Genomic DNA, 12,341 nt, shown 5'->3' with positions numbered 1-12,341 from the left:
ATATTATACCCTATATATATATATATATATATATTATAACCTATATTATATATCATACATATATATTATACGTTATATATATATATTACTTATACCGTATTTGCTCGATTATAAGACGACCCTGATTATAAGACGACCCCCCAAAATCTGAATATTAACTTAGGAAAAAAAGAAAAAGCCTGAATATAAGACGATCCCAAAGGAAAAAAGTTTTACCAGTAAATGTTAATTCATGTAAACTATTTTTTTTATAAAAGCTATGATTGAGAAAAATATTTTTTTTGTTTTTATTTCCTTGTATTTTCCAACCTGCCCCCCAGTTACGCACATCTGCCCCCAGGCTTGCCACACCAATATGGCACTGTGGCCCATGATATGCCTTTTAACCCTCTATATGCTACTGTGCCCCATGGTATGCCTTTTGACCCCCTATGTGCCACTCTGCCTCCAGAGATGCCTTATACCCCTATATCCCATTCTGGCATTTAGGGGGTTAAAATGCATATTATGGGGCAGAGTGGCATATAGGTAGGTATAAGGCATTCCAGGAGGCAGAGTGGCATTAAGGGAGTTAAAAGGCATTGTATAGAGCACTCTGCCTCCAGAAATGCCTTATACCCCTATATGCCACTCTGGCATTTAGGGGGATAAAAGGCATATTATGGGGCAGAGTGGCATATAGGGAGGTATAAGGCATTTCAGGAGGCAGAGTGCTCTATTAAATGCCCCCTTAACGCCACTCCAGAAATGCCCTATGCCCCCATTTAACACACACACACCCTATACCCCCATTTAACTAACACACACACACACACTCTCTCTCACCCCCTTCCCCCTCTCTCACCCCCTTCCCCCTCTCTCACCCCTCTCCCCGGTGCTTCCAGCCGGGGCAGCGGGTTGACGTCGCCTTCAGCTGCAGCCGGAAGGAGGTGGAGTTGGCAGCGGGGGTTTGTATGCGTCCGTCGCGTATACTTTCCCCGGCTGTCAGAGATCAGAGTTCCCCGCACCGGTGCGGGGAACTCTAATCTCTGACAGTTGGGGAAGGTCTACGCGACGGACGCAGACAACCCCCGCTGCTAGCCACACCTTCTTCCGGCTGCAGCGGACGTTGTCTACGCGGATCACGTAGACGTCAACCCGCTGCCCCGGCAATACAGCAGGAAGCACCGGTAAGTGTGTGTACGATGGGGGGGTGGGTGTGAGACAGGAGGATCCAGGTCCCCTGCAGCGGTGCGGGGGATCTGGATCTTAGTCTCCTAATCAGACCTCTATTTGAGGTCTGATTAGAAGACGACCCCGATTAGAAGACGAGGGGTATTTTTCAGAGCATTTGCTCTGAAAAAAACCTCGTCTTATAATCGAGCAAATACGGTATATTATACCCTATATATTATATTATATGTTATACCCCATATTATATGTAGTACACCCTATATATTATATATATTTTATACCCTTTATATATTATATATATAAAAATTATACCCTTTATATATATTATACCGTATTGGCCCGAATATAGGCCGCACTTTTTTCCCCCACTTTAAGTCTTTAAAGTGGGGGTGCGGCCTATATTCGGGGTCTAGCGCCCGACACCGGGACAAGCAGTCCCGGGCGTCGGGCAGGCAGCGGGGTTAGGATACAGATCCCCCGCAACGGTGCAGGAGACCTGTATCCTACTGTCTGATACGCTCAGACAGCCTCCCGTGCCAGCACTTCTCACGGGGGGGGGGGGGGTGCCGGCACGGGAGGTTGTCTAAGCGTCCGCACGATACCCCCCCCCCCCCGACTTACCAGAGAAGACTGCCTTGCGGGACTGGCGGAAGACAATCGCGTATACAACTCCCGGTGCCGGCACTCAGCGGAAGTGCCAGCACCGGAAGTTGTATACGCGTATTGCGTAGATGTCCCCCTCCGGCCCCGCAAGACACCCGGGAGTCTGCTCTGGTAAGTCGAGGGGGGGGCAGAGTGGCAGCGTATCTCGGGGGGGGAACAGAGTGGCAGCGTATCTCGGGGGGGGAGGACAGAGTGGCAGCGTATCTCGGGGGGGGAGGACAGAGTGGCAGCGTATCTCGGGGGGGAGGACAGAGTGGCAGCGTATCTCGGGGGGGGACAGAGTGGCAGCGTATCTCGGGGGGGGACAGAGTGGCAGCGTATCTCGGGGGGAGGGGAGGACAGAGTGGCAGCGGATCTCGGGGGGGGAGAGGACAGAGTGGCAGCGTATCTCGGGGGAGGGAGGACAGAGTGGCAGCATATCTCGGGGGGGGAGGACAGAGTGGCAGCATATCTCGGGGGGGGACACAGTGGCAGCATGTTTTTTGGTGCTTTTTTTAAAGAAAAAACCTTATCTATAAAAAAGCACCAAACTTTTAGGGTGCGGCCTATATACGGGGGCGGCCTATATCCGAGCCAATACGGTATATATTATACCCTATATATATATATATTATACCCTATATATTATATATATTACACCCTATATATATATGTTATACCCTATATATAATATATATTATACCCTATAACCCCATATTATATATATTATACCCTGTATATTATACCCTATATATTATTCCTTATATATTATATCTATATCATACCCTATATATTATATATAGTATACGATGTTATACCCTATATATAATATATTATACCATATATATACACATATTATACCCTATATATTATACCCTATACATATATATATTACCGTGAAATGAAACTTCTGACCAGCCATAGGCCAGACAAGTGCAGAAGAACGATCTCTATGAGACTGATTGTCCTGATCAAGATGGCAAACCGCAGAAGGCCTTTTCCAGGATACATTTCATACGTAGACTTAGGCCTCATTTATGTTTCATACGTAGACTTAGGCCTCATAGGTTTCATATGTAGACTTAGGCTTCACATTTGTTTCATATGTAGACTTAGGGTTCATATATGTTTCATACGTAAACGTAGGCCTCATTTCAGGGACTGGAAAGCGGTGCCCTCAGGCTCTGGAGAAATCGTGCTCCTCTCACATAATCCTCCCAGGGCAGCAGTGAAGCGCTGAAGCATAATTACTAACACAAGACGCTGCTAGCGCCTACCGACTGCAGAACATGCTGGAATGTGTTAAGTGCGCCGTCGATGGAGCGAAGCTCCGCAGCAGGTGCAGTACATCTCCCCAGCAGAGGCGGCGCTGTGACACTAGCGCTGTATTGTTTCGCTCAAGTGCCGCTCTGGCCCGATATTTGCGGGGCTGGCCTTCTCGTTCGCTGTTCATTCCTCCTCCCCCAGCGGCTATGGCCCTTCCCGGCATTCCCTATGAGCAGCGACTTCTCATCATGGCGGACCCACGGGAGAAGGCTCTGCAGGACTACAGGAAGAAGCTGCTGGAGCATAAGGAGATAGACGGCCGGCTGAAGGAATGTGAGTGGCGGAGGAAGGCTGGGGAGAAGCCCTACAGGAAGCTGGGTGCTTTGGGATAAGAAGGGAGTTCAGTGATAGCGGATATGACAGCCTCGGCCTCAAGTCGCTTTGTCATGCCGGCCTTGGGTGAATGACACCAGGTATTAGCTGGGCCTCCCTGATTCTAGTAAGCCTATTTGGACTGGCTTATCCGAGCTCCGTGCCCCTTATCTTCAGAGGCCCAGCCAACCCTCCGCATCTGCCCATTGTGTCTGGGAAAGCCTGCCGTGTCAGGCGCGCTGGGCCTGCTGTCAAAGTAACTCCCTCAGTGGGTTCTGGGGCTGCTTTGCTTTAATGTGTAAAGAAGCAATGGGCGCCATAATAACCCAGTTCCTAATACTTGCTTATTAAGCGTTCTCTATGCCATTCAGTTCTATTGATTAGAGATCCCAAATGGACTGTCTTGGATAACATCACCTGCTTTTTGTCACGGCCTGGGACCCAGTGACACTGCACTAAAACCCCCCAGCACTCCCCCCCGGGACATGACATATTTAAGGCTCACCATTAAAATAGCCTTTAAAAAAATATGAAATATGTAGGTTGTAAAGTGCTTTTTTTTAAAGGTGAAAAATAAGCTAGTGATGGTGCATCATATAAACAAGAAGGACCGTCTGCGTGCAGTAACTTGCTTCCTGGTGCTGAATGTGTATGTATGCATGTATGTATATGTGTGTGTGTGTGTGTGTGTATATATATATTTACATCTATATGGAAAGCCTGATGCGATCTCTTACTAAACATCCACTTACAAATTATTAAGAGTGTTATTTTTACTTATCAAGAGCATGATTAAAGTTTAGGTAAAAAAAAAACAGATTAAAATACTTTAAAGGAAAAAAAAATATGTAAAACTCGCATTAGAAGCAACCAATCGCTGTCAGGAAAAGAATTACCTTTGAAATGAAACAAATTCTTTTACGTAACTGATCAGCGGTAAACAATAAGGATATACTCTTAGTCCGGGGCTTGACAAATTTGTTGTTAATCTAGGTGCCATCTAAAAAAGTTAGGAGCCAGGATTTGTTTTAAACTAACAGTTGGTCAGGAGTGATCTGATCATCATCAGCCCACTTACTAAACTCACAGCATTTGACCTGGAAGCACCCTGGACTTTCAGGTCAGTGCTGGTTTTTAATTATTATTTTTGATGCTGATGTTCCATTGGAGCACAGCATTGACTGGTATTTAGTCCCCACAAGCTTGTGGGGACAAATGTTAACCCCTGCAATGCCACGAATGGGTCATACACAATTGTGGCATTGAAGGGGTTAACGCTGCACTGTCGCTCTCATGGAGCGATCAGGCAGCAGGGGGGTATTGGGGCTGGTCTCCACAAAGAACCCTCTACCCCTGTCCCTGAAGCTGCCTCTGGCAGCTGGGATGCAATTGCTGGTCTATAGACCAGCCATTGCAGGGGGGAGTCTCTGATGACTGCTGTAGGCTTCCATGCCTACAGGAGTCATCAAAGTGCTTGTGGGGGCTCGTTTTTGCTGTTGCTGGGCTTCCAGGCAGACCACCAACAGCAGAGCCCCATACAAAATGGGAATTAACCCCATAAAATGTGACCCAATCAACACTCAACCCCCTTTCCTGAAGCTGCCTGTGGTAGCTGAAAACGCGATTGCAGGTTTTCCCGCAATCGCGGTTTCAGCCTACAGAATCATTCCGTGGGAGTGATCACAGGCTCGGGGGCGGGCTCTGAGTGGCTGTGCTGTCTGCCAGCAGCGCCCCCGTGATCACAGGCTGATAAACACCTAGACGGCAGGACAAAATTCTGAGTCGCCATGGCAACCTGGCACCTGGGATTTGTCGAGCCCTGTCTTAGTCTTCTGTTACCCGGGGGGCAGGGCAATGCTCAGACCGATCCAACAGAAGGCAACCGTATAGGTCCCTAAACCAACAATAATGCGTTACTAGCTATTAAGTACAGTAAGCAACTTGGTATGGAACGCAGCCTTCGTCATGAATCTAGACCAATGTGCAAACTTTCCCATTTTGGGCATCGGATGATTGCTGTGTGAATCCGGACTACTTCTTTACTCGCTTAACGCAGTCTTTCTAAATAGGAGTTCTTTAGAGCAGTTGGCCTTACCAGGATTTAGCCCTGCTTAAGCATCTTTATGGGTAGAAGTGAGCATTTGTAACGACCCATGCTTTAATGTCCATGCCATGGGGTTTCTGAGTTCACATCTTATTCTCAATAGAACTTTTTAACACTTATTCCTCCCTTGTAAAGCTTTATTTAAACTGCATTAAATATTTTAATAACAGTGCGAGAGCAATTGAAGGAACTCACGAAACAGTATGAAAAATCAGAAAATGACCTCAAGGCCTTGCAAAGCGTGGGACAGGTATGTTTTTTTCGGTGAAAATGTCACTTCAATATGTGACTCAAAACTGGTATAAGCGATGTTCTTTGAGTTACGCTTCTGTTTTTTATGTTTCAGATTGTTGGAGAGGTACTTAAGCAGCTAACAGAAGAAAAATGTGAGTTCTAAAATATGAGCTTGTATAATGTATGAGAATTTCCTGCTGCGTGCGGTTTGTCTATTTTTCTTTTTCTCACCAAATAGTCGCCGCCGCTGCTTTTAAACTTGTAACTGCTTAAGAGCATGAATGTGTATTTTTTTCTTTAGTTTTTTACCATGTCAATTAAAAAAAAAAAATCAAATTATTCCGTTTCAGTTATTGTGAAAGCCACAAATGGGCCAAGATATGTTGTTGGCTGTCGTCGACAGGTAATTTATTTTCTGCAAAAATACAGACACAGTATGTATAATTGTTAATAAGAAGTCTAAATGAACTATCCTTGGTGTATGTCAATTTCCATTGGATTTGTAAGCCACAAAGAACTAGTTCTGCGCTAAAAAACGTAGTCTGGAGTCCGGGAGGAACCATTGTGTCCATCTAGTCTTATCGTTACTCCTGCTGTAAAGTCTCAAACCTTAATTCAGTCCTCGGTCTTGTCATAAATATTTGGGCTAGCATGCAAGTTTAAATTCCTTCGCTGTATTAAACGCTGCCACTCATGCTGAGAATCTGTTCCACTTATCTACCACTCTCAATAAAGTAAATCACTATAGCAATTCGAAGATCCTACCCACTATACAGAAATAAAAACAATAACTTTATGTGGTTAATGATTTCAAACGAACTTAAACTGATATTTAAGCTGTTCAAATAGTGTCTTTTATTTTTACAAGTTCCTGCTTTGCGGATAGATTTGGATTGGCGGCAGCTTCCTAGAAACGGCATAGTACTCGGTGTTCTCAAACGTTTTCCTCTGTGTGATGGTTTTATAATGTCTTTTCAGCTGGATAAAAGTAAGCTGAAACCCGGAACGAGAGTTGCGCTTGATATGACTACCCTGACTATAATGCGGTAAGGTTCCTTTCGTTGCATGGGATGTATATTGTGTGAACACTAATAAGCCGTACAATTAGAACCATAGCTGTTTACCGGAACTCCGAAGCATGGTGGAATGCACGCTAATAGTACCACGAGAACTTTGGCTGTAGAGTAGTGATAATTTGTCATTTGGGCTGCATTATATAGATAGGTAATAGAGGATAGGACCAGTGGCTGAGCGAGCCTTTGTTTCATCTGTCACTGCAGTTATTTGCCACGAGAAGTGGATCCTCTGGTATACAACATGTCTCACGAAGACCCCGGAGATGTGTCTTATTCTGAAATTGGAGGCCTTTCTGAACAAATCAGAGAACTTAGAGAGGTAATTGGATTTTATTTTCATGGGTGGATGCAGATGTATGTGGAGGTGTAAGTTGTAATAGCTTGAATTATATCAGCGGGCGAGGAAGCTTAAATTATTAGCTTGGTATATAAAAAAAATATTGAATTTCTGTGATGCACTTATCCGGCGTTACTTTATTTATAACTGGGATCAAAGGGATATCTATGTATGTATATTTTTGCTTAATTTGTTGTCTTGTTTCAGGTAATTGAGCTACCTCTCACAAACCCAGAGTTGTTTCAGCGCGTAGGAATCATACCCCCAAAGGGCTGTCTGCTATATGGGCCCCCAGGTCTGTATGCCAACATTTATTGTCCTTGCAGAAAACACTAACCAGTGTTTAATTTTAACAGTTGCCAGGCAAATAATTAGTTACAACACTCGTGTGAGTTTGTTTTACACTCCAATTTCTGCAAACATCGGTATATCTGTGTTCCAAGAATTAAACATTTATGTCGCTCTTGGAAATTTTTCAGTGGTTTATTTCTAAGGGAAGCTATATCGATAATTCACGATTCTAACTTTTCATAGTTAATCGTGTTTCCCTTATTGTGGTACTGTGTAAGTAGTGTCTGTAATATAAACATGGTTTACTTCTGTTCCCCTCCAGGTACTGGAAAAACTCTCTTGGCGAGAGCTGTTGCCAGCCAGCTAGATTGCAATTTCTTAAAGGTGATTCTTTTTGTAATTCTCAAATAAAAAAAAAAAAAAAAGTGTTGCTCTTTTGAAAACATAGCAACATTTAACATTTTTTGATAGACAACTGTTTTAACATTAATTTTCTGTTCTAGGTTGTATCTAGTTCTATCGTAGACAAATACATTGGTGAAAGTGCCCGTCTCATTAGAGAAATGTTCAATTATGCCAGGGATCACCAGCCATGCATCATATTTATGGATGAAATTGATGCCATAGGTGAGAGACGTAAAAGAAGACCCTAGACCAGTGATGGGCAACCTTTTTGGCGTGGTGTGTCAAAAATCGGCAAAAAATCGAGCATAACTCGCGTGGTGTGTCACTTCGACAAAAAAACATAATTTTGCGCAATTTATAGTTTAAACTACAAAAATGTATAATTGCAATATATAATTGTATTTAATAAACCAAAAACAAATTATTTAACATACCTGCTTAGTAACTACTTACCTTTCAGGAGTCCCGCGGTGGGGGTGCAAGGCCTCTGTCTCCCAGCTCTGCCACTGTATGGAACAGTATAGAGTGATGGGAGTTATGATGTACTTTAGAGCATAATTATATAATGAAAAATACATTGGAAATGGTACAGCATAACACCCATCACTCTCACACACATACCAATCCACACGTATACACCAATCCACACGTATACACCAATCCACACGTATACACCAATCCACACACATACACCAATCCACACACACACACCAATCCACACACACACACCAATCCACACACACATACCAATCCACACACACATACCAATCCACACATACCAATCCACACACACACACACCAATCCACACACATACACCAACCCACACGTATACCAACCCACACGTATACCAACCCACACGTATACCAACCCACACGTATACCAACCCACACGTATACCAACCCACACACACACCAATCCACACACACACACACCAATCCACACACACACACACCAATCCACACACACACACCAATCCACACACACACCAATCCACACACATACACCAATCCACTCTCACTGTATGCTTTCCTACCTTTCCTCTTTTCTCCTTACAGCTCCTTTTCCTGCTCTTCGCTCCTCTTCTTCTTCAGTTCTTCTGTCTTCTTCCGGGTTCAGAGGGCACGGACAGCGGTGGGCGCGGCTTCAGTGTTGTGCGCCGGGATCTGACAACAAACCCCGGCGCACAACAGCTGTTGCCGCGCGGATCGCAAGGGAGCGGTATCGGAGGTCTTTAACAGACCTCCGGCTCCCTTGAGTGATTTTAAGCCGGGTTCAAGGGAGATCCTTGAACCGGCTTAAAATCACTCAAGGGAGCCGGTGGTCTGTTAAAGACCTCCAATACCGCTCCCTTGCGAGCCTGCTCCTCCACCGCCCCGCCCCCCGCTAGGTACGCTACTGCACGTCCCGCCCCCCCCTTTTTTGGGGGGGTGACACGCGCAGGATTTCCTGCGATTCATCCTCGGCTCCTGCACGGCCGCCGAGGATGAAAGAATCTGTGCTGGAGGAACCTCCAGCACAGATTCTTTCATCCTCGGCGGCCGTGCAGGAGCCGAGGATGAATCGCAGGAAATCCTGCGCGTGTCACCCCAAATGGCTACGCGTGTCAGCACTGACACGCGTGTCATAGGTTCGCCATCACTGCCCTAGACCCTGCAAAAATGTTTGCATGTAATGGGTCTAGGTGAAATATGCACCGTTTTAATCAAAAATTTGTGAGCATCTAAGTCCAATGGTGCGATTTCCACTATCTTCTCTATTACCTTTTAAGGTGGCAGACGGTTTTCTGAAGGAACCTCAGCTGACAGAGAAATTCAGAGAACCCTCATGGAGGTAATTTCTGTTTCTATTCTCTTCTTGCTAGTTAATGTTTATTTGTTAAAAAATACCACTTGATCTTGTTTCATGACCTTTCCATTTGCTGGGCTTCTAACGAATGTGTATTCTGTATGATAGTCAAACTTTGTATCATCGGGGATTCTCATGGGTTAAGCACATAGTTTACTTTTATATCAGAAATATCAATGTACATATGACATTAATTTCTTTAATTGTATATTTCTTCAGTTGTTGAATCAGATGGATGGATTTGATACTTTGCATAGAGTAAAAATGATTATGGCCACAAACAGACCTGACACATTGGATCCAGCTTTGCTGCGTCCTGGAAGATTGGACAGAAAAATCCGTAAGTCTTGAAGGGTTGTGCTGTAATATCATGTATTTCAGTTCACTCCATGTCTATTTTTTCCCTCTTCTCTATAATATATATATATATATTAATAATTTTTTTTTTTCTTCAGATATTGAGCTGCCCAACGAGCAAGCCAGGCTAGATATTTTGAAGATACACGCCGGCCCAATAACAAAACATGGCGAAATAGGTAAGCAGTTTTGTAACTTGGCAGTGGATCTTACTGCACCTGTTGATAACTAAAGGGGAAGCAACCACCAAATATTTTTATTACTAGTATCAGTTTGAGATGTTTTCAAAAATTTTTTATTTTTCTTAAAAAGTTCTCGTTTTTCTTGCAGGCTGCTGCATATTAGCTATTTGTGTGTGTTTTAGTTCTGTTATCTGAGCCCTGTCTACTAGACAAACTCCTTATTTTCCGCCCGCCTTGTGTTAAACAAAATAATGCCTTTGTTTTAATTACCCTGCAGGACAACCTGGCTAATGAAGGTCAGGCATGGACATCATTAATACCGCCATCGCTTATAGGAACAAAATTAAAAACTGTGCAGCGCTGTATTGTGCCCGTGGAAGAATATATTCCATTTAAATTTTAGCCAATTATGGGCGACACCATAGAAATATGTCTGAAATGGCACCAAATGCTATGTGCTATCCGTTAACTTTAAAAAGAAAGATGGCTGACTTGGTGATCATCAACAAGTTTGCAGTTGTCTTCACAATCATGTGCCATGTAGTTCAATAACAGCGGGCAGCTACCTATTGATTACCTTGTTAGTCAAATGTGCCTCATACAGAGAAACAGTCTATATGTTGGAGTTCATCTCGTAATAACAAGATCTCACGCTGTTTGGTTCTTTGTGCATCTAATGTAGCTTATTGGTGTCTTCAATTTCTTTAAATCAGATTATGAAGCAATTGTGAAGCTTTCAGATGGGTTTAACGGAGCAGATCTGAGGAATGTCTGCACTGAAGCTGGTATGGAAACAAACAATAAACAATAATATTATTTGTGGTCTGTAACATTGTCTCTTTTGGAATTTAATTTATTGTTTTATTCGCTACAGGCATGTTTGCAATCCGGGCCGACCATGATTTTGTGGTCCAAGAAGACTTCATGAAAGCTGTCAGGAAGGTTGCAGATTCAAAGAAGCTTGAGTCTAAGTTGGATTACAAGCCTGTCTAGTATAGGCAAAGACTGCATGGTTGATGTGGCTTATGTTAGAGGCTCGTCTGTTCCTCTTGGGTATGGTCTTTATTAAAAGTACATATAACAACGTCGGATTTAGTAATTTGATAATTTCTGGAATAAGTCTGCTACAGAAAAGAGGGGTTCTTGATTCCAAAAAATGACTGCGCTTGGTGCGTTTCCTGTTGGAATTAAATCTCTAAATATTTACTGTACGAACGATTAAGAAAGGCTTGGAAATAGTGAAACAACATAGCAGATTTTAAGAAAGTTACTGTTTCGTAAGAAGTGTTTTATATCAATTGACTTTTGTCCTTTTCCTTTCCAAGGTTAAATAAAACCATGTTTAAGTCGGGTGCGTTTTGTCCACACATGCTTTTCTAAGTACACATTTTATTTTGAATCGGTTTCTAAAACATTCAGACAGCCAGTATCATGTTTGCAGGGACATTTTATATGTAACGTTTCATTTTTGGTTGGCATGCTGTTCTTCCATTGTGTTGGATGGTTTGCTGCTTCACTTCAGGTCACATTTTGTGATCTTCCACCTAGAACATGACATTCTTTAATAAACATAAACTACTTGTTTTCAGGCAGGGATACACAGAAATTCTTGCTGTGATTGTGCCCTTGAGGCTTATAATATATAAATATACATATAATCTGTGTGTGTATGTGCCTTATGTGTATACCATGAGCAGTAAACTTTATTTTTTGTGATCACTTCAGTAATTTAGTTACATCTGTCATGTCTCAAAACATGAGCTCTTGGGGTTCCCTAAATTAGGGTACCCTTTAACTTCAATTTTTAAGGGGCTCTCTACCTTTTTTTAAATGTACTTAAGGTAAGAGCTGCATGTTTAGGCAATTCTAGTTCATCATGCAATCCACAAATGAAAGGTTATATATATATATATATATATATATATATATATATATATATAGTGTGTTCCTCATTCAGTTGTTTTGCAATGAAATCAAAGAAGTTGCTCATGGGCGGCTGTTGTAATACCTCAGGCAATGAAAGAATCGGTTAAAGAGGTAGAATGAATAAAAGAAT

General features: G+C 43.0%; 1 protein-coding gene across 1 annotated transcript; it reads left to right on the top strand.

Annotated features, from left to right (window-relative positions):
- Nucleotides 1–3,256: 3,256 nt before the first annotated feature.
- PSMC6 (proteasome 26S subunit, ATPase 6) lies at nt 3,257–11,634 on the top strand. Its single transcript, XM_053474747.1, has 14 exons — nt 3,257–3,414; nt 5,728–5,807; nt 5,904–5,943; nt 6,142–6,194; nt 6,770–6,837; nt 7,072–7,186; nt 7,412–7,499; nt 7,818–7,879; nt 7,999–8,122; nt 9,670–9,731; nt 9,966–10,086; nt 10,202–10,282; nt 10,999–11,070; nt 11,160–11,634. The coding sequence occupies exons 1-14, from the start codon at nt 3,288–3,290 to the stop codon at nt 11,276–11,278; spliced, it is 1,212 nt and encodes a 403-aa protein (XP_053330722.1). The 5' UTR covers nt 3,257–3,287; the 3' UTR covers nt 11,279–11,634.
- Nucleotides 11,635–12,341: the final 707 nt, after the last annotated feature.

The sequence above is a fragment of the Spea bombifrons genome, chromosome 9 (assembly GCF_027358695.1).
Source record: "Spea bombifrons isolate aSpeBom1 chromosome 9, aSpeBom1.2.pri, whole genome shotgun sequence".
NCBI lineage: Eukaryota > Metazoa > Chordata > Amphibia > Anura > Pelobatidae > Spea > Spea bombifrons.
This window is presented reverse-complemented; position numbering and strand designations above follow the sequence as displayed.

Coding starts and splice junctions, on each gene's coding strand:
- PSMC6 (XM_053474747.1), top strand. CDS start 3,288: ATGGCCCTTCCCGGCATTCCCTATGAGCAGCGACTTCTCATCATGGCG. Junction 6,195..6,769: donor TTGTTGGCTGTCGTCGACAG/GTAATTTATTTT, acceptor ATGTCTTTTCAG/CTGGATAAAAGTAAGCTGAA. Junction 7,187..7,411: donor AAATCAGAGAACTTAGAGAG/GTAATTGGATTT, acceptor GTCTTGTTTCAG/GTAATTGAGCTACCTCTCAC.